The 27,091-nt window shown below is 34.8% G+C and overlaps 3 protein-coding genes, 1 long non-coding RNA gene and 1 other non-coding gene across 7 annotated transcripts; 3 read left to right on the forward strand and 2 right to left on the reverse strand.

Annotated features, from left to right (window-relative positions):
• Positions 1-2,352: 2,352 nt before the first annotated feature.
• LOC141844413 (uncharacterized) lies at positions 2,353-3,578 on the reverse strand. The gene is made up of 3 exons (XR_012603136.1): positions 3,454-3,578; positions 2,850-3,013; positions 2,353-2,715 (listed from the first exon to the last, which is right to left on the reverse strand). It is a non-coding gene; the product is annotated as an uncharacterized LOC141844413 (long non-coding RNA).
• Positions 3,579-7,529: 3,951 nt separating this feature from the next.
• On the forward strand, positions 7,530-11,016 carry LOC141843983 (uncharacterized). Its single transcript, XM_074731983.1, has 4 exons — positions 7,530-8,168; positions 8,364-8,615; positions 9,444-9,495; positions 10,676-11,016. Exons 1-4 carry the CDS (start codon positions 7,530-7,532, stop codon positions 11,014-11,016), a joined length of 1,284 nt encoding a protein of 427 aa, XP_074588084.1.
• A 1,496-nt stretch (positions 11,017-12,512) lies between these two features.
• On the forward strand, positions 12,513-12,584 carry TRNAP-UGG (transfer RNA proline (anticodon UGG)). Its single transcript has one exon. It is a non-coding gene; the product is annotated as a tRNA-Pro (tRNA).
• A 2,315-nt stretch (positions 12,585-14,899) lies between these two features.
• On the reverse strand, positions 14,900-18,235 carry LOC141844226 (hydroxyproline O-arabinosyltransferase NOD3-like). Its single transcript, XM_074732257.1, has 9 exons — positions 18,119-18,235; positions 17,503-18,045; positions 16,934-17,001; positions 16,629-16,830; positions 16,426-16,523; positions 16,268-16,337; positions 16,105-16,176; positions 15,877-15,990; positions 14,900-15,145 (listed from the first exon to the last, which is right to left on the reverse strand). The coding sequence occupies exons 2-9, from the start codon at positions 17,914-17,916 to the stop codon at positions 15,080-15,082; spliced, it is 1,104 nt and encodes a 367-aa protein (XP_074588358.1). The 5' UTR covers positions 17,917-18,045; positions 18,119-18,235; the 3' UTR covers positions 14,900-15,079.
• Positions 18,236-19,082: 847 nt separating this feature from the next.
• On the forward strand, positions 19,083-24,054 carry LOC141844307 (chromatin structure-remodeling complex protein BSH). Of its 3 annotated transcripts, none has more exons than XM_074732344.1 (11): positions 19,083-19,196; positions 19,446-19,534; positions 20,622-20,716; positions 21,051-21,122; positions 21,229-21,276; positions 21,373-21,456; positions 21,547-21,585; positions 23,264-23,346; positions 23,429-23,488; positions 23,567-23,662; positions 23,752-24,054. In XM_074732344.1, exons 1-11 carry the CDS (start codon positions 19,147-19,149, stop codon positions 23,810-23,812), a joined length of 777 nt encoding a protein of 258 aa, XP_074588445.1. In that variant the 5' UTR covers positions 19,083-19,146; the 3' UTR covers positions 23,813-24,054. The 3 variants fall into 3 exon arrangements, with proteins under 3 accessions (XP_074588445.1, XP_074588444.1, XP_074588446.1); XM_074732343.1 differs by having other exon boundaries at positions 23,264-23,345; positions 23,425-23,488; XM_074732345.1 differs by lacking the exon at positions 23,752-24,054 and having other exon boundaries at positions 23,567-23,666.
• The last annotated feature ends 3,037 nt before the right edge of the window (positions 24,055-27,091 follow it).

The raw sequence follows: 27,091 nt of genomic DNA on the forward strand, positions 1-27,091 counted from the left end.
TTCATTCAAAAATTAAAAAAATAATTTTCACTTTAAAATTTAAAAATTATATTATAAAATAAACAAAAAATAAATTTAAAAAATAAATTAATTATTAGATGTGTTAGGTTATAGATTTGATATACTGCGTAATGATTTTTTACGTGCTTGTGAGTGACACGAGATCCACAATCCATCACGCAATTGTACTTTAAATTTGATTGTCCAAATGTAGAAATACACCGTGTTCCGTCCCGATCTCTCGCCGTCTCGACCTCTCGCCACTGCCATCGCTCTCGCTGTGCCGTCTGGCCACCATCGACCATCGACCCGAGCACGATTGATGCGTCGCCACGTCAATCGATGTCGATGCCAATCTTTCCTCAATCAATCTCCGATCGCAATTTGATCGAAATTCAATCGCGATTTGATCAAAAATCGACGCGTGCTACTGCTGACCACGTTTTTGGCCAAATCGCAATCAGAATCAGACACGCACCACTACTGAGACACGCACCACTACGATCGCGTTCCGATTAAATTATATCAGATTTCAATCACAATTTGACCGACGATGTCGAAGCGCAAATGAACAACATGTCAATCCCGCCCGAGCCTATAGTCGGTGACGGTCAGACAGCGCAACAGGAGTGACGACAATAACGGTGGGTCAGCTATGTCACTCACGAAGTCGCACAACACGAGTCACACAGTATATTACTTGTCTAGGTTGTTATACCAAATCTCTAATGGTAAAAATTTAATTTTTTTACCATTCCAATAAAAAGGACATCTTTTTTACTTTTTATCCTTTTATTTATAAAATAAGTTGATCATATTTTTTTAAAAAAAACTTAATTAATTTTAGATCATATAAAATTAGTGCTTCTAAAATTATCTTTATATTAATCGAAATGACTTAATACAGATACAGATACGAACTAATTCAAAATTTTTGTGCAAGTAGCAAAAGAAAAAAAACATTATTTTAAAATTATGAAATGTGCATGATAAATACTGAAAGGGGAAAACTGCACTGTTTTAAAATCGACAGATAATATTTATAAAAAGAAACATTAAAAAAGTATACATTAATTTAATTCAGCAAACAAATCTTTCACTGTTCTATCAGAATAAAAAACATAGTACAAACCTCTACTTTCCTTTAAAAAAACAGGAATACTCAAACATACATAACAGAGGAAAAGCCTTTACAATTAAATCAACAAGAAAAGCTAGAAACTTCTATAACAATGAAGACTGTAAAATATTTAAAAAAAATTACGGATCACACAAATATCATATACTCACCCATATAGTCGTCAATTTAAATAGAATCTGTCCAGCCAACTAATGCCAACTAATTTAAATGGATTAGATTATAATTTTATTAATCTATTTTAAAATAAATTCAGATGAATTAAATCACTTAAGCTTATGATAAAACTGTCAAATAGAACAATCCATGACAAAGCGGATCAATCTATGACGATTCCGTCATATAGTAGAACAGAACAAGCCAACCCATCAACTTAACAGATTAAGAAATCTCCAACTCAAGAAGAGTCATAGATTAAGCAAGCTAACCCACAAGCCTATTAAAAAATAAAAAATATTAAAAATTTTAAATTAAAATTAAAATTATAATTGATTAAATTGAACATTTTAAATTAAATTATAATTTTTAAACTTAAATTATAATTAAAACCCACTAATTCATTAAATTTTCTACTTTGATTTTAAAATATAAAATAAATAAATAAAAATTTTCAACCTAAGTCTACCACAGCCAACTCACACAGATCACAAGCCAATCCATACGGGTCACAAGCCATGTGAACCTAGACAACCCATCTGAATTCATCATAAAATGAGTTGATAAAACTTCAATCCGTCCTACCCCGCTATATTATAAATTTTTAGTGGATTGACTCTCCCTGCATCATCATGAATTGGCTTAATTGAGAGCTCAACTTAACCTCGGATCATCATCTCACATTGAGCCCAAAGTTAGCTTCAATTTGATTTCAATCAGGAGTTTCAAATAGCAAACCAGTGAAATAATGAAACACACTGTTTTAAGATGGATTGAAGAATTATGAAAGAGGTTTGGGAAGGTATAGGGTTTAAGGCTAGATCTTTCACTAAGATAAATAACAATGTTTAATCTTGAACATAAACACATGAAAACGCTAAAATTTTGACATTAAATAAAAAAAAAAAATCTCCCTTGGAAAGTCTCCAAGAAGAAAAGAAACAAAAAAGGCTCAGACTTTAAACAGTTTCATCGATCATCTTATGATTTCTGAAGCAGAACTGGCTAATTGAAACTGAAATGATAGTCATCATCACAAAAATATACTAATCCAGAAATCCTATCAAGAAATTCAATCATTTCATAAGATGAACAAAAAATGGACTTTTAGAAGAAGAGATGTGGTAGAGTCCTTAACGGCAGAATCGTTTAGCAAGAATCTGCCTCATGATAACCCTGCAGCATTGATCTATGCCTCATTGACTGAGCTCTTTGGGTAATGAATCCCCAAAGAACTGAAGGTGTTGAGAGGCACGATTGCAGATAGAATGAAATAGAAAACAAATTCAAACGTACAAGTAGATGATTGCTGGTGCGAGATAGCTTTGCAGGTAGCTCCCAGAGAAGCCCATGGTCGAGGGTGTGGGTCGCCAATGTAGGAGAGACGGCAAAAAAAGGGTTTTGGATCCAGCTCCAGAACCCTAATCGCGAAACAAGCGCAGAAGCCGATTAATTTTTACAAATAACGAGAATATCGATGGCACCCTGGAACCGATTAACGGAAACCTTGCGAAGACAGGGGGAAGGAGAGGAGGCGAGAAGGATCAGAGAATACCTCGTGGCCCAGGCCTCCTTGCCGACCTCCGCGACGAGCTGCACGTCCCAGACCCCTGACGACGCACCGTCGACCTCCAGTTGCGCGAGGAAGCGGCGCGACGGCGAAAGATGAGGCCCATAGTAATAATCCAAGGCAAATTAGCATTGACTACAAGATCTTACCTATAATTATCAAACAAAAATTGAAGTAGAAAGAATCAACAATCCATTCTTTCAAGATTACGAGAAGAAAAGTGGTCTATTTTGAAATTTAACCTAAAAAACAAAATTTTCCATCAAATTGAGAGGAAAAAAGATTGAAATAGAGAGGATCAGCTGGTGCTCGAGTTAATGTAACCATCATATGGGTTATCAAATAGATGAATAAACAGTAAATAAACCATCATCATCTCCACTCTGTTCAATAGAACATCGTTCAAATCGCTATAAAACCAGCGGGAAAACAGAATAACACAGCTTTCAAATTGTTCTTAAATCTAAAAGAAATAAAAATGATCCATCAAAATCGCAACCATAGATTGATCCAGAAACGAAAAATAAGAAGAAAAAAGAGCGAATAAATTGGGATCAGATCTCCAAGGTGATACTAGACGCAAAATTACCGGTTCGGAAACGGAAGAGCCTCCTCATCTGGCGAGTTTGAGGCAATGGAAACATTCATCTATTGAAGAAATCGAAGAGCAAAAGGCAGAAAAAAAAAATGGAGAGTAAACTGAGGAAGACGAGGAGAGGCGGAGCAGAGAATGAAGAAAGCAAGTGCTTACGCGGAGTTATATAAAGCGAAGGAGGAGGATATTAGGGTTAGGGTATCGTTGATTAGAGACGATCTGAACCGTTCATTTAGGGACACTCCATGTGAAAATAAATAAAATTAAATATTTTTTAAAAATAAGATTTTTTATTAGCAAAAATCATTAGATAAGATTTTGAACACTCAAAAAATGTTTTGAACATCCGAAATAGAAATAATATTATTTTTTTCTTATAGGTAAATCATTTAAGATTTCCTCTTTAAAGGTTTAAGAGTTGATTATAATATTAAGCACAAAAAAATTTTAAAATAAAAAATTTTAATTATTCATGGAATGTGTCGGATTGTTATCTTAAAAGTTTTTCGTTGATTAATAAGGTAAACTGGAAAGCATAAATGAATCTGACGAATGACCTAACATCATAAGTTTTTTAAACTCCTTAAATAATATGTATCTGAGTGAGATTTAAATTCTCGTTATATAATAAACTTGTCCCACCACTTACTATGACACCATAACATCATATATATCTTTCTTAGTTGCTATAACAACCTATAAAATAAATAAATTATTTATTTATTTTAAAAAAATACATGGAACACTTATATCTCAAAAAATTCTTTATAAACCTGATAAAATTATTAATTGATCTATAATTTTTTTATAGTAAAATTCATAATATTACAATGATTTTTTTAATGAAGATTGAGCAATTTTAATTAAATTGGTCAAGATTTTATTCCGTAGTTGCTACAGTGATGGTGTATATACATTTTGGTGCTTTAATATTTTAACCTAGTATGCAGCTTAGTGTTAGTGTAGCTCGAGTGCAAGTTTCCTTCGGCTATTTAAATCATCTTGGTCATGGAAATATACTTTGGCATATTAAGTAAATGTCTTTAATGTCTAGAATGATTGAATTTAATTATTGAGTGGTCAACAGTGGATTCATCATTCTTTTAATTAGGGGATGTATACTGTATGACCATGACCATTTGTTAAAGAACATATAGAATTGTAGCTGTTGAAGTAGGTTGAAATATATGGTTCTAGAATCAACTATGATTTTTCGATTTATTAGAAGTCATGATGTACTATTTGATATCATTCATGATCAATCTGTAATTAATGGGTAATTATGAATGATTAACATAAATCGAGAACTTATAAGTCACACACACTATGAGATTCTTTAAGATACATAAAATATGTTTGAGAATTGGATTCTCAGATAGAAAGAGATTGAATTTGGTAGGATCCGACGAAAGATAAATATGGAAGATATTTTATCAGAATGGTAGCACAAAGGGACCACGTCTTTTGAAGACAAAGTGAGTCCTCTTTGGTTTAATTATAAACCAAATTAAGTTGGTTTTAATTAAAGGTGGTTTGATTTTGAATCAACTCGGTTTGGTCTTGAACCAAACTTAAAGCTATTGGTTTGAAATTTGGACTAACGGATGTAGATTTTTGGTTAGCAAACCAAATCCGTTAAAGATCTTTAAATATATCTTAAAAAAGAGTTATTTAGCATATTAAAAACCTAATAGTTAGGTTTTCAAATCATCCCCTCTCTTCTCTTCTAGCCACTCACCTCTCTTGTTGCCTCAGCCTTCATCTCCACTTGGATTTGTTGCCGTTGGAGTCTTCTCCAAGCTAAACTCTGGCTAAGGCTCTTTCTATAGGTAAGTAACCTCCCAAGGTCGGCAATTCCCAATAGGGGTGCAAACGAATCGAGCCGGTTCGCGAGCTTTTCGAGCCAGTTCGAATAATATTTGATTCGTATTCGAAATTATCGAATTCGAGCCGAACTCGAACATGTTCGAATAATTATTCGAGCCGAATTCGAATCTATAATATTGTGTTCGAGTATTCGCGAGCCGCTCGCGAGCTTTCATTAATAGCAGTATATAGAAAATGAATTAATAGATTAATATTTAATGGGTTAATAGATTTATTGGGTTAACGGGTATTATTCATTAATATCCATTTACAAACCCTAAAATCTCCCGATCCTTACTCTTTACCCTTCGCACATTCCTTCGGCCACAAAACGCGAGCAGCTGACGGCGGAAGCGAAATAGGGTTCCACTTCCATCGTCGTCCCTTCGGCCACAAACCGCGAGCAGCTGACTGCGGAAGCTTTCCATCGTCGTCCCTTCGGCTACAAACAGCGAGCAGCTGACGGCGGAAGCGAAATAGGGTTCGGCCACAAACCGCGAGCATGACGGCGGAAGCGAAATAGGGTTCCATCGTCGTCGTCGACCCTTGACTACCCACAAAGCTCTCCCTGCTTCCGCCCTTCGCGAGCTCACTGAGTGCTAGAGGAACGCAACGGCGGAGCGCTTCCCTGCTTCCCTCTCTGCGAGCAGTTGGTTAAAATGAAATTTGGCTTCGAACTTGGCTTTCTATGAAACATCACATCATGGAGAAAGAAAAACTAATCTGTGCAAGAAGTGAAGACATGAAGGTCCATGGAGGTGGACAAATCCTGGAAAATGGTGAGCCCTTGCCATAGATGTAGGCCAATTGTATATCTGTTTTCTTTCATCACCTGATGGAAGTTAATTTAATCAGGTTCTCATAGGCATGTTGGTCATAAATATATCTTTAAAAAAGAGTTATTTAGCATATTAAAAACCTAATAGTTAGGTTTTCAAATCATCCCCTCTCTTCTCTTCTAGCCACTCACCTCTCTTGTTGCCTCAACCTTCATCTCCACTTGGATTTGTTGCCGTCGGAGTCTTCTCCAAGCTAAACTCTGGCTAAGGCTCTTTCTATAGATCAGTAACCTCCCAAGATCGGCTATTCTCAAGCCAAAGGAAGCTATAATCGACAGTGAAATTATGAATGCATTCTGGTATTAGTTTCTGAAGATTAATACTACTATGGTGTTATTATTTACTTCAGCAAAAGATAGATCTTATCCGTCACCCCAGCGGCCCCACACGGTCGGTCTCATAACCATCTGTGAGGAGGTAAATCGAAAAGCTGTAGTTGGATACGACGGAGGAGGGCATTGCGTCATGCTTCGTCGAGATTCGATCCTTGTCCACTTCAGTAAGTCTGCTCCGTCGTAACCAACTCAACTATGCCCCAGGGCTATGGTGTTGTTATTCAAAAGATTAGCACCATAGTATTCTTCTGAATTATTAAGAATTCTTTATTTTTGATAAGATTTAAAAGTTTTATCTATTGGAAGTTGTAGTCAATAATTTTGTCCACGTCGTAGTTTGTCCGAGTTCTTAGTTTATTGATTTGTTTTAGCTCATATTAATTAGGATATAGGGGTTGAAATACTCTTCGGTAAAAGCCTATAAATAGGCTCTGTTTCTTTCTTTTAATACAAGCTGTTTGTTTTATCTCTTTCATTTTCCCTTGGCACGTTATCAGTGGTATCAGAGCGTTGATCGAGAGGCGAGTGTGTGAGATCCCTCTTCTTCCAAAAAAGAAGCGCAACCTTGATCGCTTAGGATCCCGTAGATAGTTTTGATCTTGTTCGGGCAACCCATCAAATTTGGGAGCAACAGAAACCTTCAGCAGAAACCTTCACCAACAGCACTGCTACAGATCCCTCACAAAATCAGAAATCGGCAGAAGCCTTTGGTGCACTAACATCACAGGAGGTCCAGAACCTTCCGGCTGTTGCTATTGTTGGCGTTATTTATCTGCATCAAGTAAAAGGCAAAGACCATCACCAAAGGCAGAAGCCTTTGGTGCACTAACAATTTGCCATTTGGGTATATTTCACAATTTGGAGACTTATGCCATCATTGGTATATTTCTCATATTTTTGGAGTTGATATTTTTCTCTCCTTATTTTAATCCCGAATTCGGGGGAGATCAGAAGTTTAAATAGTATTTGGATTTCGACGGTAGTGATTTATTAAATTGCTCCTATTTTGTGTGATAAATTGTCTTATTCAATGACATCTGAAAATAATTTTGTGCAAGCTGCGATTCTACGCTTTGATGGTCACTATGACCATTGGAGCATGTTAATGGAAAACTTCTTAAGATCCAAGGAGTATTGGCAAGTTGTTGAATCTGGAGTAGCAGAGCCAGCAACTGGAGAAATACTGACGAGTGCACAAAGAGCGGAGTTAGATGCATTGAAGCTGAAGGATCTTAAGGCAAAGAACTATTTTTTCCAAGCCATAGATCGAGCAACCTTGGAGACAATTCTTAGCAAAGAAACATCCAAGGATATTTGGGATTGCATGAAGAAGAAGTATCAAGGGAATGCGAAGGCTAAGCGGATGCAGCTTCAAGGTCTTCGAACAGAATTTGAGACTTTACGCATGAAGTCTGGGGAATCTGTTTCAGATTTCTTTGCAAGAATCATGACAATTGCCAACAAGATGAGGATATATGGTGAAAAGATGAAAGATGTCACCATTGTTGAGAAGATTCTTCGATCAATAACACCAAAATTTAATTTTATTGTCTGTTCAATAGAAGAGTCAAAAGATATTGATGAACTTACAATTAATGAGTTGCAGAGTTCTTTGTTGGTTCATGAACAAAAGCTCAACCAGCAAGACAAAGAGGAGCAAGCATTGAAAGTTTCAATAGAAAATCAGTCAACACAAAGAGGAGATAGAAGGCAAGGAAGAGGAAAATTTAAAGCAAGAGGAAGTAAATGATTAAAACGTGGAAGAGGAAGAGGAAGAGATAATCATTCAACAACTTATAAATATAAATAAGTAGATAAGTCCAATGTTGAATGCTATAGATGTCATAAGTATGGTCATTATCAGTCAGAATGTCGTACTAATCTGAATAAACAATATGAAGAAAGATCTAACTTTGTTGAAAAGGAAGAAGAAGTCTCTCTCCTAATGGTGTGCCATGTAAATGAAGAAACTCAGCAAAATATGTGGTATCTGGATACTGGCTGCAGCAATCACATGTGTGGAGATAAGACGACATTTTCTGAACTGGATGAATCATTCCGCAACACAGTCAAGTTTGGTGATAACTCTACAGTTTCTGTTATGGGAAAAGGAATGGTAACTATCCAAACCAAAAGAAATTCTTCTCATACAATATCTAATGTCCTTTTTGTCCCAGATCTAAAGACCAATCTCCTTAGTATTGGTCAGCTACAAGAAAAAGGGTATGAGATTTCTATTAAAGATGGAGTATGCCAAATTCACGATGCAAAGATGGGTTTAATTGCTCAAGTTAACATGACAACAAATCGCATGTTCCCACTTTACTTGAATAATAACACTTATCCATGTTTTTCAGCAAAGGTGAATGATATTTCATGGCTGTGACATTTTCGTTTTGACCATCTAAACTTTGGTGGACTGAAGACTTTGCAGCAGAAACATATGGTGGACTCAAATTATTGCTCCTTCTGAAGTTTGTGAAGAATGTGGTTAGCAAACAACATAGAAACCATTTTCCAAAAGGAAAATCATGGAGAGCAAAGAAAGCTTTAGAGTTGGTGCATTCTGACTTGTGTGGCCCAATTAATCCATATTCTAATGGAGGTAAGAGATATATAATCACTTTCATTGATGATTTTAGTAGGAAAACTTGGGTGTATCATGGGATTAAAAGGCAATTAACTGCAGCTTATACTCCTCAACAGAATGGAGTTTGTGAGCGAAAAAACTGCACTATTTTGAATATGGTGCAAAGTCTTTTGGCAAAATGTGGTATTTCAAAAGCTTTTTGGCCTGAAGCAGTCAACTAGAGTATTCATATATTAAACAGAAGTCCTACACTTGTAGTTCAAAATATGGCACCAGAAGAAGCATGGAGCAATCAGAAACCAAAGGTAGATTATTTCAGAATTTTTGAATGTATTGCTTATGCTCATATTTCAGATTAGAAGAGGATCAAGCTTGATGACAAGGGAGAAAAATGTATATTTCTTGGGTTAGCGATCAATCAAAAGCTTATAAGCTTTATAATCCTATCACTAAGAAGATTATTATTAGCTGAGATGTGGTTTTTGAAGAAAGAAAATTTTGACAATGGAATAACAACTTTATTGAAAAACAAATACCTACTAATTTTGATGGAATTGATGAAGAGCAGCAATCAACAATAGAAAATAACCAATAATGTTCATCAGAAAATGAAGTAGACATTCCAAGCTTACCAACAATAGAAAGTACTGAAGAACTACCTCAACGCATTAGAAGAAGACCTGCATGGATGACATATTACGAGGTAACTAGAATTGGTCAATCTGATGATCAACTTACATATTTTGCCCTATTTTCCAATTGTGTTCCTACAGTTTTTGAAGAAGCGGTTAAGGAATCAAAATGGCGAAAGGCCATGAATAAAGAAATTAAAGCCATTGAACAGAATAATACATGGGAGTTAACTGATCTTCCAAAATGGCATAAAACAATTGGGGTTAAGTTGATATACAAGACAAAATTTAAAAAAAAATAGTGAAATTGACAAGTACAAGGCACACTTAGTTGCAAAAGGCTACAAGCAAGAATTTGATGTTGATTACAAAGAAGTTTTTGCACCAGTTGCAAGACTTGACACAATTAGATTGGTGATAGCATTGGCAGCACAACGATCTTAACATATCTTCCAATTGGATGTTAAATCAACATTCTTGCATGGTGATCTTCAAGAAAAGGTATTTATTGATCAACCACCTGGTTATATAAAATATGGATGTTAAAATAAAGTTTATAGACTCAAAAAGGTATTATATAGACTGAAACAAGCTCCACGTGCTTGGTATAGTTGCATAGCTGCATATTTTTCAAAGGAGGGGTTTAAAAAATGTCCATATGAGCATACACTTTTTACAAAGATTAAAGATGGAAGAAAAATGCTTATAGTCTGCTTATATGTGGATGATCTTATTTTTACAGGAAATGATAGTGTCATGATTACAAAATTTAAAAAATCTATGATATGCTTGAATTGGATATGTCTGATCTTAGAAAGATGCATTATTTTTTGGGCATTAAAATAGTTTAATCAACAGCTGGAATTTTTATTTCACAAAAAAAGTATGCTCAAGAAATTCTGGATAGGTTTCAAATGGAAAATTACAACTCTGTTAACACTCCTGCTGAAGCAGGATTGAAGCTTGTTCAAAATCTTGAAGGAAGAAAGGTTGACAACACACTTTATAACCAAATTGTTGGGAGTTTGATGTATTTAACAGCTACAAGACCTGATATTATGTATGTTGTAAGTCTTATCAGCAGATACATGGAATGCCCAAAGGAGATACATCTTCAAGTCGCCAAGAGAATTTTTAGGTACTTGAAAGGAACCATTGAATATGGTTTGTTCTACAAGAAAAATGAAAAATCAGATTTAATTGGTTTTACTAACTGTGATTATGCAGGTGATCTCGATGATAGAAAAAGTACCTTCGGATATGTTTTCATGATGAGTTCAGCAGCTATTTTATGATGTTCAAAGAAGCAACCTATTATGACTTTATCCACAACAGAAGCAGAATTTGCAGCTGCAACAGTTTGTGCTTCTCAAGCAATTTGGCTAAAGAAAATACTTGAAGAGTTATATTTCAAGCAAGAAGGTGCTGTTAAAATTTATTGTGATAATAGCTCAGCTATTAAACTCTCTAAAAATCGAAGAGAAGCAAGCACATAGATGTCAGGTTTCATTTTTTAAGGGACTTGACGAAGGATGGATTATTTACTTCTGCACAAGTGAAGATCAAATTGCTGACATTATGACCAAGCCATTGAAGTTATCTACATTTCAAAGGCTAAGGAGATTGACTGGAGTATACGCATTTGATAATTCTTAAACATTGAAAAACATTCAGTTTAAGGGCGGGTGATGAGATTTAAAAGTTTTATCTATTGAAAGTAGTGGTCAGTAATTTTGTCCACGTCGTAGTTTGCCCGAGTTTTTAGTTTATTGATTTGTTTTAGATCCTATTAATTAGGAGATAGGGGTTGAAATACTCTTCGGTAAAAGCCTATAAATAGGCTATGTTTCTTTCTTTTAATACAAGTTGTTTGTTTTATCTCTTTCATTTTCCCTTGGCACGTTATCAATTTTTAGGTGATTCATAAATAAAATGTTAGTTATATATTTTTATTAACAAGATTGTAATCAAGTTTTTAGTTAAATAGACATGTAAAATAGTTTTTTTTTATGTGAAGGATTAGATTTAAGGGTAAACAAAAGTTTAGTTAAATAAATTAATGGATCGTATTCACTGGATTTAAAATTTTAATTTAGTTATTTTAAAATTTTAGTTTTTAAAATCGATTATTTTAGATAATTTGATTTGATTTTAATTTTAAAATTTTTAATTTGATTAAATTGAATAAACTAAAATTTTTAATCGAATCAGGCGAAACCATAGTAACATCATAATGATGTTGATTTTCAAAACTATCACCACAATTCAATTAATATAAATTTAATATTACTTCTAAAAAGATTATTTAGAGTGAATAATATTAATTTAATATAAAATATAAATTTTTTTTAAAATCATAATGATTTTTTAAAAAATCATTAATAAAATAATTAAAATTTTATTTTATTATCTATTTATTACATTTGTATTCTTTTGCAATTAGATATCAGTAGAAAAAATATTTTTAATTGACTTTTCTATTTTAAAAATTTTTATTAAAGTTTTAAAATTAAAAATGAATAAATTTAGAGGATTATTCTGAATTTAATAATTACATTAAAAAATAAATTTAAATCATGAAAAGTCCTTGATATTATAATTAATTTTTTTATATTGATATCAACACACGAGCTGAGAGAGAAAAAGAAAAGGGAAGAGAGATGTTAAATCATAAAATTATTTTTTTAAAAAATAATGGATTAAATTATATTTTTTCATTTATATTTGTTTGTGCCAAGCTAAATACTAAACATAATTATCAATTAAGTAACTTTTAATCAATATTACCACAGGGCATTTGGTCTAGTGGTATGATTCTCGCTTTGGGTGCGAGAGGTCCCGAGTTCGATTCTCGGAATGCCCCATTTATTTGATATTTTTCTCAAAATATGTAATTTTTTTATTTTATTTTTATTTTAAAATATAGTAGGGACTAACTAATAATCATTCTATTTTTTATTAGACCAATATTTCATATTTTTTAAAATGATAATGCCTAACTCTAAATGAGGTCGAATGTATTTATAATGAAAATTTATTATTAACATTTATTAAATTTGTTTAAAAATATTTTGATATTAATAAAATATTAAAGGTTATTTTTAAAAAATAATTTAATGTTCAATGTATTGTAATAAATATATTGTTCAATATTAAAGGTAACTAAAAGTTTGGGGGCTCAGAATATAAATAGTAATATTTTTATTTATTATTCATTTATTTTTTATTTAGTTAAGTCATTTAAAAAATTTCTTTTAAGATATAGGAGTTGGATAAGAAGTATGAGATAACAATTGGAGTAATTAATTTTTTTTATATTTAATATTATAAATCTAATTTTTAAATTCTAATATTCCTGTTGAGATCCGCTTTTGGGTGAGCAGCTATTTTTCCAACACCCCACTTGAGCTAGCTTGGGTGAAGACGAAGGTGGAGAGCTTCTGGATCCTGCGAGCACAATAAACGTGAGTAGGAAGGCCAGGGGTTATCCCGGCGCAACCACTCCGATGCTTAAGTTAGCTTCTGGAGAAGGATGAGGAGATTGAGAGCGAAAAGAGAAAGTATATGTGAGATTGCATACCTCCTCCAGTGCTAGGCTAACCTTTTATATAAACCGAAGATGTTATGTCATATCTCAAACGTGACTGAAGTTTCATCACCGTTATGAATGTGTCAGTTAAGCAGGATATAGTCAGCGTATATGTTTCATCGCTGACCTGTATTAAAACGGGGGTCATATCATGCACGTGCTTTACCATGATGAGTTGCAAGGGCGGCAGGAGAACATTCACAACCATGTAATAGGGGAGTGACCTTTGGAAAAAGAGAAACCTGTATAGGGCCATACCGGAACGGTAAGGTTGGTGGGCCTTATGTCCAAATGGATCGGTTTGGCTTGGGGCAGAGATAGCCGAGAATCCGGCTCGATCCGGATGCCGTGACGCTCTGAGCCTGACTCGACGATCCGGCTCGGTCCTACTATCAGCTCGTCGGACATTGCGCGGGGATTCGATATCGGGTACTCGGGAGGACGAGTCTTGATCTGATTACGGCGCCCTTGGTGAAGTACTGTAGTTCTTGTGTCCTACCTGATTCCTCCATTTCGATCCTTGGGACTCGATTCAGAATAGAAATGCCAGGATATCCGGACCGTCTCGGGAGGAGATGTCCATGTGGAACCGCGTCTTCCTGGAGGAGCCTACTTCCTTGTTGGTTAGGCGAGGTTCCCGTGCTGACTCGAAGGATTCAATAGGTGTCTGAGAGGGGGAGGTTGGATCTGACTACGAATGAGGATAAGGAGTCGGTGAGTCGGCTTGGTGGGCTTGACTGACCATGACCCGCTCCCTTATGCCCATAACATCTAAAAAAAATTTAAATTATTTAACTGTAAGTCAAAAAAAAAAAAATACTATTCATATTTTGAGCACTCACAAATTTTTTCAGACACTTTGAATATAGTATCGATTACTTTATTAAATTTTAAAGTAAATATCAAATAGATTGAATAAGGCTTATTATTCATAGTCTCGAACTTATAACCGACTCATAGTTGGGTCCGTGTCAGACCACTCCAACAAACAATATAATTTACAACAGATTTTAAAAAATAATTAATAATTATATTTATGAAACAAGATCATCTAAAATATTTTATTTATATTTAAAATTATCAAATTTAAATAAACCCTATATTTTTTAAAATTGAATTCGAATTCATAATATTTTATTTAATTATTTATAAATAATTCACGAACCGAACTTTAATTATTTTAACATAAGTATAATTAAAATATATTCAAATTAAATTTCAAATAATTCAAATCAAATCCAAATTTAAATCAATGTAAATTAGAATTAACTATCAAGATTCCAACTCAAATTTTATTTCAAATCGAATTTGAATTAAAATTATTTATATTTTTAAATTTTGAATTAAATTTGAATATTATAATTTTTTTAAATTCAAACTCAAATATCAATATTTTTATACTATTTGATTCGATTCAATTCATTTGCACCCCTAATCGAAACAATCAATCTCTTAATGATTCTAAATCTTACATGAAACAATCATTCTCTTCTATATTTGCACTTCATTCAGAAGCTTGTCTCATGTTACCCGGTAGAGATGCACCAACACAGCCATCAAAACTCATCAAGTGAAGAAGATCAAAACAATTCAAGTCACAACATTTATCATTTTTCAAAAAGAAGAATAAGAATGCACCAACAAACAGACTCGACATTGTTATTCGACTACTTTAGTTCTAAACCCTCACAGTATCGATCTTTGTCGTGCTACTTCTAACAAAACTTCCATGCTTTCCTTTCTGTACTCATGCGGCCTTCGAAATTTAGCTACCTTCCGTCGTCCCACCCGGGGATGCTAGCTGACGCCTCGTTAACCATCTTTACTAGCGTTACCTGCACCGAGAAGGTAGGTTGATGAGATTGTTCTTGTTCGATCGGTCAGTATAGAAAAGAGTTTTGCATTCTGAATTTGCAAGTAGCATTCTGAAAAGAGTTTAGTACATTTACTAGAGCATAGGTTAGCTTGTATGTACAATTCTTCTCATTTGTGCTCTACAATTGAAGAGGAATTCTGCATCCCTACTACTGAGCTTATTTACTTGTCGCAATAAACAATTCGGGATATGAACCGAAAGTATCCAACAGCCGTTGAATTTGAGATCATTAGAAACAACTTTCTACTTTTCCCCATTTGTTATCGCAGATCAAGCACTGACCATTATGTTTGACATCCAAGAAACAATATCTTGAAATCAGTCTATTAGGAGAACATGAACTACTTTCGATCAGATGTAATTAACCTGAGACAAACAGTTTAATAGTACAGAAAGCCATGCGATCAAAGAAGAACTCAACATTGATCTCGGCATTTGGAGTTAAGGCATTTCAGACTAAGGACCCAGGGTTTCGACTCAAACTATTTCCTCCCCAATTTTAAAAACTTGAAAAGAAGCAAGAAATCAATCACCATAATAACCCCAATCAACATAAAAATACTAATCCATGGATTGGAATGGAGGAGGAAACTATACGGTTCGACGTGTGTATGGTTGCAGCACTCGGTGTCTCCTAAGATCCAAATCTTATGCACTGATATCTCAATTTGACAACAAAACATTACATACCACACTTTCAGGTACTCCTGGAGGGGGTAAGCTTAGGTTCCTTGGCGGTGGACCGTGAAGATAGGATCTCTTGTCAAAGCGCCATTCTCCAATTTTACCATAAGTTAGTTCGCCCTGGCACAAACAAACAGTGACAGACTGATCTTAATGTTCATGTTCATAAGCGACAAGGATAGTTACAAATCATTGCTATGAAAAATGTAGGAAGGAATAGGCTGAGGAAGTCACCTTCGATGAATAGTCACACCCATATGTGAAATGGACGATGTAACTCTTTCCCAACTTCAAGTCCCAAGGGGGCTGTATCAAAATTTTAGAAAGTGAGATTACAACATAGCATTGTTGTGATCTAAACACACACAAGGGCGCACAAAAAGAATCGATAGAATACGTGTATCATGAAATCTTTACGAAGAATATGTTGCACACCATGTAATGCACTTGCAATGGCATAGGCGTACCTATACGATACCAAATCTTAAGATGCATTAGTATCTTCACGAATTCAAAATCTATTGATACACTGTAAGGAAGAACACAAGATCTCACATTTCCAGCACCCATCCAAAAGCTTTATCAGTTTCAGGGTCCTCCTTCATATTCAATGAAACATTCATCCATGTAGGAGCAATCTTCTCTAGCTCAGACTTAAGTGAGACATACAGAAATAGAGAAGCAGAGTATGTTATAAAGCCGAGGATGGAAGTTCAGGAAATCTTCCAATGCTTTCTTTACGAATAATAAAGGTTTACCTTTTTAACAATCACAGGAGAATTGCCAATCGGGTCGATACTAGTCAAAGGACCCTTCTCTTCTGGAAAAAATTTCCTTACTATTTGTACATGTTCTGTTGGTTTAATATAGAAGAATGGGAAGCCAGCAGGACGATCTTCATGAGCCAAGTTTGGCAATGGTTTGACGAAAATATGATCTGGTTCGGCCATTAATATATAGCTGCAGAGTTCTCATTCAACAAAACAAAGAAAGCCTTTTTAACACAGTGAAACTGAAATAAAGTCGAATGAAAGCATCTTCTAAATCAAACAAAAAAACTTACTCTTCCTCAATAGTTGCTTTCTCCAGCCATTGGACAAAAGCCCAAGGTCTATTCAGAACAATGTACCCCTGGAAAATGATACTCTCCACTGTCAAAGATTTACTACATCATCAACCAAACACACATTCAGTCGTCGTAACCACACATCGGCAAATGAGTTATGCCAAAACGAAGATGCGGGCATTCAGCTTATATCGTTAGAACAGTAGTAATTCTAGTGAATAAACAACTACCAATTGAACAACTTAATCTGATCCCTGAATAACCCTAAGCCACCAATTGAACAATTTCATTCCTTAAACACATTTCTTGAAGATGAACAGCATATAAACTAGTGAAAAGAATCTGTAGATTATTTATTGCATGCATATGAACAATTGGTAGATTCTGCATAGAACAAGATGTAACTTTTGCTTCATTTCATTCTTTTAGATTGCAGAAATTATCTAACAAATTCTATTTCTTCATTGTTTTCACAAGTTTGGGTGGATTATGATTCAACTAGTGTTCTAGATTGATGCAAGTGCAGAAACTATGAAAGAAGACCAATCACAGGGGAAAAATCTCACCCGATCGACTCCGGCTGGGAGGGGATCAACTACAAAGGTCGGGATCTCTTGCATTAGACTGTCAGGCTCGCCGGAGTGGAGCACCCTGGTGAACCCTCCCATCTCTGAACCCTCGCCGTCCTTCTTTTTCTTGTACCAGTAGTACATTACCCGGCACTGCCACTTGCTGTACGGCGCATCGGTGGCGGTGACCGCCACGTGAAACGGCCGCGTCCGACGGCCCGGTCTCCGCATCTCGGCCGCCGTCCCAGTGACCGGATCGCCGCCAGCAAGCTCGCTCCCCGACTCCCGCTTCTGGTGGTGGTGGTGGTGGAGCGCCATCGTGACCAGGTTGTAGGTAGCGATGAAAACCGCAAACCCTAGCAGCAGCAAGAACAACAAAGCCCCGTTGGCCGCGCTCTTCCTCCCGATCATCCTGATAACAAAAAAGCGAGGTTTTCCTCACCGCGAAGATCCGACTCACTGCCGAATCGCAAATCCCCAGTTTTTCAAGATCAGCAGCCGCCCACGAACTCCGAAAACACCAAACCACAGAACTGGAAGCTGAAGGAATCAATAAAGGACGTGATTCAACAAACCATCCGCTCGCAAAGGATCGAGGCGGTGGAGATCATACGCGAACAAATGCTTCTTTTTGAATGCAGATTTAGATGGCGACGAGCAGAAGGGACGCCATGGGAGTTCTTCGAAGCACAGCAGCGAGAGATCGACGAGTGATTGCAGCAGAAGAGGTGGAAGGCCTTCGAAGCACAGCAAGAGATCGACGAGTGATTGCAGCAGAAGAGGTGGGCCCCACCCTACACAGGAGAAAACAATTTACAAGACTGGTACATGAACGGGTCGGCATAGGTTGCGTTTGTTTTTGATTTTTTGTTTTCCTTTTTTTGGGAAAAAAATCTATTTTTTTCCCTTTTTATAAAATAAAAAAGATAATTAATTGATATAGTAATTGATGGGGTGAGAAAGGATATAAGAAATTTATTTATTTTATTAATATCGTAATGGCCTAGCAAATTCTTGACACGTGGAATGCTTGGGTTGGTGGTGTGATTATAGTAGATTCTCGGCTATGAGTTAAAATGGAGTATTTGATTAAAATTGGATTAAATTAAACTCCGCAATGTAATTAAAATTTAATTAAATCAATTTTTTAAAATTAATTGAAGCCCTAAATCAGCGTTGATATATTAACAAAATTTTTAATTAAATCAAATAAATCAATTAAATCGATCAAATTTAAAAATTTATTTTAATTATTTTAAAATTTTAATTATTTTTTAAAAATTTGATTAAATTATTCGATTTTGATTTTAATTTTTTTATTTAATTAAATTAAATAAATCAAATTTTAAAATCAAAATTAAACTAAATTAATTTAATTAATTCATTTTTAAAAAAAATAATTAAAATTTTAAAATAATTAAATTAAAATTTTAAATTTGATCAAATTTATTCGATTTATCGTGGGCTCTGCAGTGTGTAAAACAAAATTTAATGGGCCATTCAGGCCCAATTAATGGCGGCCCAGATTTTAACCGAAGCCCTCGCCAGCCACAAGGGTTCTAGCGTTCGATCCCTTCTCTTCCCGGAGCGAAAATATTTGAAGCGGAAGTGAGAGATCGTAAAAGAGGAAGCAAAAAAGCGATGAGATTCTTCACGCCAGGCGCTGCGAAAGCCTCCGTCAAATTCCGGATGTAAATTTTCTAACCGATTCTTTGATCTCGCAATTTTCCTTTGCTTTCGGATGTTTACCACTTCCTTCCTTCGAGTCTCTTGTAAAATCGCGATGGATTTTGTTATTTCGTCACAAGGTTTCCCTTTTGGCTTCATTGTCCGTAAAAGTTCGAATCTTGAAGCTCAGGATTGTTGTTCCTGTGAGCTGTGTTTGCTAGGGGGAGAAGCGAACGGGATGTAATGTGTTTGTTTCTACTTGTTTATCGCAGGCCAACAGCGGAGAATCTTGTGCCCATCCGGTTGGATATTGATGTCGATGGGAATCGCTTCAAGGATGCCTTCACCTGGAATCCCAGTGGTATTTTTTTATTCCATTTTTGTTTTGCTAGATCTGCAAGGTTTTGGACGGTGATTGATAATTCCTTGCGACGCGTTAAGTCTGCAGTTTTTTCTCTCTATTCAAAGTATAGTATGTTGGTGATAGAAATCATTTGTAGCTGTTGTGGTTTTGATTTATTTTGGACTTGCTGAAATTTTTTATGATTTGTTCTGTAAGACTACTGAAATTTCATCTCTTTGATTGACCCTTATTGTTTATCGTGCAACTCTTGAGCCTTCCTGTCATAATGCACTTTCTGTTGATTTTGAACTTTTATGGAAGATTAATAGTCATAGAGTGTCATGTAAATTTTCTCCACCTTTAAAGAAGCCAATATTTTTTTTTTTGCTTTTTGATTGACATAACAGAACTTTGTTTTTCTTTACATGCTGAATCAGTAAGTTCTGAGTAATTATTCTACTCTCTACTTGTCTCACTACAACCTTATTTTTGTTTATGACTTTCGATGTTCTGCTGTAGATATAGAGAATATGGAAACTTACAAAGTAAGAAAGCAATGAAGAGATCAAGTGAGAGGAATAGTTCTTAAGAAATGAAAGAAAAAAAGATAAACCTTAATACATAGTCCATTTCAGCTAAAATACTCCAGTTTCAATTATGAGTAACAGATGATACTGAAAAGAGGGGGTGGTGCTTAACAAATATAAAAAAAAATCATGGAAGTGGATGAAGTTCTGTTGCTGACTCAATTATATGACTTTATAACTAATTTTGGTGATCAATAATTTATGCATGTCAGAAGTTAGTTTTTATATGCTATATCTATATCTACTACATTGCAAATTGCAATAAAGTTTGTCGAATTACTCCTAATTTGTGACAACTGTTTTTTTTTTTTTTTACTAAAATAACTGGTTTAACTGATAGGTTTGAGTTTTCATTTGTTGTTTTATTGTGTCAGTTGAAAATTTAAAATAACACTTTGAGCTTCTGTGAATGTATAGACTCATTCCTTGCTGAGTATTTCATACTTATTAGCTTACTGCATATGGAAATGTTTATGATGTATCGTTGTACTCAACAATATTTTATGTTACTTTTGCAGATCCTGATTCAGAAGTGACCAATTTTGCTAAAAGGACTGTGAAGGATCTCAAATTACCATCAACATTTGTGGCTCATATTTCTCAGTCCATTCAAGTAAGCGATACACTATTGCGAATTAGTTCCTTTGCTTACACCTTATTTTATGGTTTCCTAGAATAAGTCATTTGATCCTACGACAATCAAATATATAACACAAACCAAGTAATGACAATGGAAAATTGTTGTTAGTTTCATTCTCTGCTTATCTTTCTTCGCTATGTTTTTTCCACTGTATAAAGTTTTGGGAGTGTTAAACTGGTCCTAATTTTTGTTCAGAGAAAAGGAAATGTTGTACTGATTTTAACGAATACAATAACAATATTGATATAAGATTTTAGAAGTCCTTTCTCATTGTGCTGAAATTCTCCAATTTTTCTTGTCGTGGCAGAACCAATTGGCAGAATTCCATTCATTTGAAGGTCAAGATATGCAAATCAAGGAGAAAATTGTTCCTATCAAGGTATGCCTGAAATAAATCTTCCAACAATAATTTTCACCTGATTTAAATCTAATATCAGTTGCCTGAATATTATCTTATTCTTGACAATCTTGTGATGATTTAACAGATTGATCTTCGTGTTAACAACACTGTAATAAGAGATCAGTTATTGTGGGTAAGTTAGAAATTTTATAAACCATAACTACTAAAATTTCATAATTGTACAAAGTGTTTTCGTATATTGCCAACATGAACTTGGATCATTCCATAGGACATGAGCAACTTAGAAAGTGATCCTGAAGAGTTTGCACGAACTTTCTGCAAAGACATGGATATTGGAGACCCTGAAGTTGGAGTAAGACTATGCTCATGAGGGAATTTCTTATGTGATAAGATTTTAGGTTCTTTCTTAAATCTTGACAATTCTTTGAATTAATATTTAAAGCCAGCAATTGCAGTTTCGATAAGGGAGCAGCTTTATGAGGTTAGCTGTCTGTTCTAGCCATATTGTTTTTGCTAATCAACATAAAGTGACGGTATTTTTGTGTAATTTGTGTCGCTTCATGCTCTTATTTCTTATTTGTCGATCTAGTCTACTTATAATATGGCTGCATGTTACTCTTGCTATTGCCTTGTTGATTTTCTTCTATATTGAGTATTATGCATCAATATGTCTCTAATTTGCGACTGCTCACTTGCTATTGTCTGTCAATAATGCATGTCTGAAGCAATAACTCGAGGTAGATCTTAATAGCTTGTTTACTTGGTGGATGAATATGAGAGGAGAGTGGAGGTGGCAAATGAACAAAAAATTGCATGTCGAATACATTTGTTTTACTGCTCCTTCCTATTCATATACGCAAGCAAATAAGTCATAAGGCTCTAGGTAGCTTCCCAAGCCCTAAGCAAGAGTTTCGGTAACTTCTTTGCTTGAGATTCCAAAGGCACCTGGAAAATAGCCAGTGAGATTATCTACTGCCTTGGTGAAACCTGTGAGAAACTTTTGACGTATTGAAACATTCGTTTTCCAAGTAAATTCGAAACTTTCATTGCTTATACTTCAGCTTATTTGAATAGTGAGAGAGTGACTCATCTTAAGATATGCTCGTTGTTACTTTTCCATCTGCAATTGCAAAATAATTTATTGTGTGTGCCTAGGTTGATTGCCAAGGTTAAAGTGGTTCATAACTTGCATTCACCTTTATGAGGTGGTGTCAGATGGGGTACCTGTAAAGTTTTTGCTTCCCAATACCCATACTCATGATAGTTGTTACTATTCTATCCATACAAGTCTCATCACTATTGGCGATTCCCGACTAAACCTGAACTTGGCTCAAGGTTAACATAACTTGATACCTTCAATATTTAAAACAATAGCAAGTTGAACCTCTAATTAACTAATTCAATCTTTCATAAATAAAATATGGCTAAAAGCATGGAAGTCAAGTTCAAATAATGATAATGCCCAATAAAATCAGAATATCCCTCAATTTAAGTTAAACATACCCGATAAATCTTCAAATATGTAAGTATATATTATCTATATATGGGTACCTGTGTGACTATGCAATTCCAAATGCGTCCTCTACCTGTGACAGGTATCTCCCATTTCATGCAAACGTGCCCCGAACCTGTTTAGTGAATACTCACTCAATTATACCTTACCAGCTCTTATATAGCATAATGAACAATTTGGGTACTCCCTTTGCTATGTCATGTAGTGAGGTGGGGAACAATTGTTTTGTATGGAATCTATCGCTTCAATTGCTGCATTGGAAATGCGTCGCTTTTAGTAGTTTTCTCATTTTAGGTTGTTCTCAGTCTGAAAACTAAAACTCAGTCACTTCTATCAGTCTTTTCCTTTTGAATTTCTGCTTTGTGCATTTCATTCACGATTCTGAGCTTGCTTTTTTAGTGCCGGGAGTAACTGCCCCACATTGAGTAACCTTGAAGTTAGCTTGACCTAAAGTAACATTATCGTCAAAAACAGTATTTCTGTTGCAAGGCTTTACTTAGCATGTAATTTTCAGTATCCTAATGTCGGTATTAGTGCAAGTTCAGCCACTTTGGTACACTTTTGCTACTAGAAATTATGTTGAATGTTTATCAGTTACTTTTTGACTAACTCGTAACCGATGATTTTCTGATATGTCATTGTTCAGATTGTAACTCAATCAGTTTCTTCAGCCAGAGAGACCAGAATAGGGAAAAAGGGTCGACGAGCATCAGATATTCTCACGAACAGGTTTTGTTTTCTTATGGCGGAAGAAACAAATGGAGCTCATTTTTCCTTGTTATCTTTATCGCTTTGCTTTGTGTTTTGGCAGTAAAGCAGGTATCACTATGGACTTAGGGAAGCTATTTGGTAGTAAAGGAAGTGTTGTTCGGTGAGACGATACTTTGTGCTATGGAATCAATATTTTTGAATGTCTTTTCCTAGTAAAGTCCTTTTTTTCCTGAATCAGAAAAAGGAAAGAATGGTATTTATACGAGCCCATTGTCGACATTTTGTCAAACGAGGAGGTCGGGGCTCTTGATGCAAGGGAAGAACTAAATGCGCGGTAAGTTTATCGTCCTAGCATAGCTCTATGGATGTGGTCCACATCAATTTATTCACTGATAATCGTTTCCCCATCGGAACATGCATCAGTTTGAAGAGAAAGTTGGATGAAAAAGATGAGAGCTTTCAGACTCGCTATTCTCACGGTTGAACCTATGCCGGCGATGATGGCCATAACCCGTTGAAGGTCTTCTCCACCGTAAGACTAAGGTTAGCAATTCCGACAGGAAAAACTACTCATGGACAAGTTTCTGTGTCATTATCAGTTTGATGTGTTGAAATCGAGAATGTTTCTTTCGACAAACTAAACATGTTTAGATGTAAAAGCTGTAGGACAACTTCTTCTGATGTGTTTGAAATTCTCATGAAGAATGTGAAAACTGCTCTCCTTAATCACTCGACCTTGCCGAAAGTAAACGATATGGATAGGCATACTTTCAGTCGTCAGATTTGGTTGGATTTGATCGTGCTATTAGCACCGGGGGCTGAGGATCAAATCCTGATCGAATCGGACTGCTGAAAAGGGTTGTATGTGCTCTGTCTGAGTTCCTTCTCATCTTCCATTAGATTAGAGTTGCATCCTTTTATCTAATATTAAGGATATCTTGAATCTCATTGTAACCAAAGACGGGCGACGACTAAGCAAGGGCTCAACATGACTCGGCGAGGTCAAGGACATGGTGTCGAGGTTTAAGGCTTGGTGATACTTGAGGCACACTTGAATGATCATCGAAGAGAGTCAAATGGATGTGTTTTTAGTTAAACTCTCATGTTCATCAAGCAAGTAAGCACTAAGGGGTCTATCTAGGATTGTCGGTGTGCACCGTATGCGATTGATGCGTCGTTGGATCTTGCTGACGATGCTTTCTACATAGATTAACACACATCAAAGGACTCACTGGGAGTTATTTCGGTGAGATCACTTTGATGCTTAAGTCATCAAGGATGCTAGAAGGAATAGAACAAAGAAGGTAGAAGATAGAAAATAATTAGGGTTCTCATACCATAGCAACTTTTTATAGAGAACCAAACTCTAAAATGCTATCGGAATATTGGATTTGCAGGTTGCGAGTTGTGCGCTGGAGAGACATTATTATCAGGTGGTATCGGTGATCGTATATGACTGTCAATATGATAAGAGTTTATTTATATTTATTTAATATATATAAAGTTAATTAAATCTTGAATAATTTATTAAATTAAATGAACAAACTTGAATAAATATTATAAATTATTAACAAACTAAGTTTATTAATAAAACTCTTACTAAATTTGTAAATAAATAAATAAGCTCTCAAACTAACAAACAAGTTTGTTATATCAATTAAACAAGTTTCAAAATGTAAAAAAAAAACAATCAAACAAACTTGAATTAAGAGTTAACAATATCAATTTCAGAGAAACAATAAAGAGGATCAAGTTTGAATTTCAGTAATCCTCCATTTGCGAGTACATTATGCTACAATACTCACTAAATGAAGCCCTCAGCAATCCTCCATTTGTTGATGTAATCTCTGTCATTGCCGCGATCGCCATTGGAATAGTAGCATCCCTTCCTGACTGATCGTGTTGCATTTTTATGCGCTGCTTTGCACTCGACATCACGAGATGCTTCGAAGACGGTAAATATTTCGCGGTCATCTCTTTTTACAAGAGCTCTAAAGAACAGAAGGATAGATGCCATTTGCTCTAGGATACACCAATTCCTTAAACACATCCAGCTATATATACTCTTCAAGTAAAGTAGCATACCTGAACTCATTTTTTTTTATTTCTGCCTATTGAATTTGGTGTTTGGCTTGTTCTTGCAAGACAATTTTGGTGGATCAAGTGGAATTCCTTTTGGTGGTTCAAGGCACTGCAAGTCAATGGTTGTTGACCAAACAATTACTATAATTTCAAGCTTTGTGATTGTCTTATTTCATTGATTAGGAATAGAGAGTTTGCATTGCATCAATTTACTACTATTTCTGGGCTAATGAAGAGGTCTTGTAAGCTTATACAAAGAATGAGCTACTATTAACTCAGGTTTACATATTTCAGGGAAGTGGTTGGATCTAGGGGTGAGCAATTGGTTAATAACCGAACCGATCTAATTGATTAAATCGAAATCAAACAAATTGATTATTTCGATCGATTATTGAATTAATCGATCTTTTGTGACAGTCGGCTAATGTTGTACCCATTAGACAGTCGAGTCGAAAATCAAAATTTCAAAAGTTTTTTTAAAAATATTGATCTAACATTATTCGTCGACTATTTATAATATATTTTTTTTATAATCTAATTTTGGAAGTGATCGGTCTGACAATAAAAATTCGAATCTAAGATATCTGATTATCTATTGAAGGGTCTAACCATTGTATTGTAGCTCGGGAGCAGCAATTTAATCAATTTTTGAATTTTCAAATTAAGACCGAACCGAATAAATAAAAATAATTAACAATTTTTGAGAAAAAAATTTCGAATAAACTGAACTGAACTTTCAAATTTGATCGAATAATTCAATTTAATCGATCTTTTACTCACTCTTAGTTTGATAAATTCAGAGTTTCTTCTTCATATTTTGGACCAATATATTAATCATCATATTACTAAGTACTAGAGTTTCTCTAAAATGATAATGATGGTCTTGTTGAATAGATTGTGACTCACTTCTTCTTTATCCATTGTGACACAACTCTCTTTGTGATTTATTATTCTTAATAAGTTGTTGAGTAACCTCTTGACTAAATGACTAAAGAGAGGATCTACAAAGTGGAGTTGGTGGCAAATTTAAAAAGCTAATTTGGTAGTTCAGGTTTTTGAAGGAAACTTATTATTATTATTATTATAGATTTTTATTGATCTGATTTGGTAGCATTTTAACTTTTCTCTATGCTTGACTGTTAGATCTTAAGGCCTTAAGGTACTCAGCTAGCTATCTACCAGCTAAGCTAATTCTCCATGACTGAAACAAGAAATCTCTGATTAAGCCTTGTGGAGAAGAGAAAACAACCAACATCCATCCTTTTTATTTTCCATGATGAAGTTGCATTTTGTTATTTAGGGCATCCACATTAGTTTGGTTTGAACTATACTACTCCCTTCATGTCACATATTCACATTAATTGCATTTAAAGAATTAAATATTGACATGTGTATGAGTATTATAACACTCATCCACATTGATCATAACATCATTTGAATATTATAATACTCACACATTAATACTAATGAACATGGTGTGCTCTTACCATATGTTTACTGATTAATTTTGAAAGTAAATGACTTTCAAAATGATATACAAAGTCAATTCTAACTATTACCATTCGATCATTTTGAACATCGAGAGTCAACCTTTGTGATTAACCTCGTTGGTGTTGCTCATCGATCTTATATAATCTAGATGTTCAAATTTTGCATGACTAATTTTGAAAGTAAATGATCT

The sequence above is a fragment of the Curcuma longa genome, chromosome 13 (genome assembly GCF_044706935.1).
Source record: "Curcuma longa cultivar G26 ecotype Majalengka, Jawa Barat chromosome 13, ITB_CL_G26_1.1, whole genome shotgun sequence".
NCBI classification, from domain to species: Eukaryota; Viridiplantae; Streptophyta; class Magnoliopsida; order Zingiberales; family Zingiberaceae; genus Curcuma; species Curcuma longa.

Coding starts and splice junctions, on each gene's coding strand:
- LOC141843983 (XM_074731983.1), top strand. CDS start 7,530: ATGACATCTGAAAATAATTTTGTGCAAGCTGCGATTCTACGCTTTGAT. Junction 8,616..9,443: donor CTGTTATGGGAAAAGGAATG/GTAACTATCCAA, acceptor CTCATATTTCAG/ATTAGAAGAGGATCAAGCTT. Junction 9,496..10,675: donor GAAAAATGTATATTTCTTGG/GTTAGCGATCAA, acceptor CTGCTGAAGCAG/GATTGAAGCTTGTTCAAAAT.
- LOC141844226 (XM_074732257.1), bottom strand. CDS start 17,916: ATGATCGGGAGGAAGAGCGCGGCCAACGGGGCTTTGTTGTTCTTGCTG. Junction 17,002..17,502: donor TCCCAGCCGGAGTCGATCGG/GTGAGATTTTTC, acceptor ATCATTTTCCAG/GGGTACATTGTTCTGAATAG. Junction 16,831..16,933: donor AAAGCAACTATTGAGGAAGA/GTAAGTTTTTTT, acceptor AGAACTCTGCAG/CTATATATTAATGGCCGAAC.
- LOC141844307 (XM_074732343.1), top strand. CDS start 19,147: ATGAGATTCTTCACGCCAGGCGCTGCGAAAGCCTCCGTCAAATTCCGG. Junction 21,123..21,228: donor AGAAAATTGTTCCTATCAAG/GTATGCCTGAAA, acceptor ATGATTTAACAG/ATTGATCTTCGTGTTAACAA. Junction 21,457..21,546: donor TTGGAGACCCTGAAGTTGGA/GTAAGACTATGC, acceptor TAATATTTAAAG/CCAGCAATTGCAGTTTCGAT.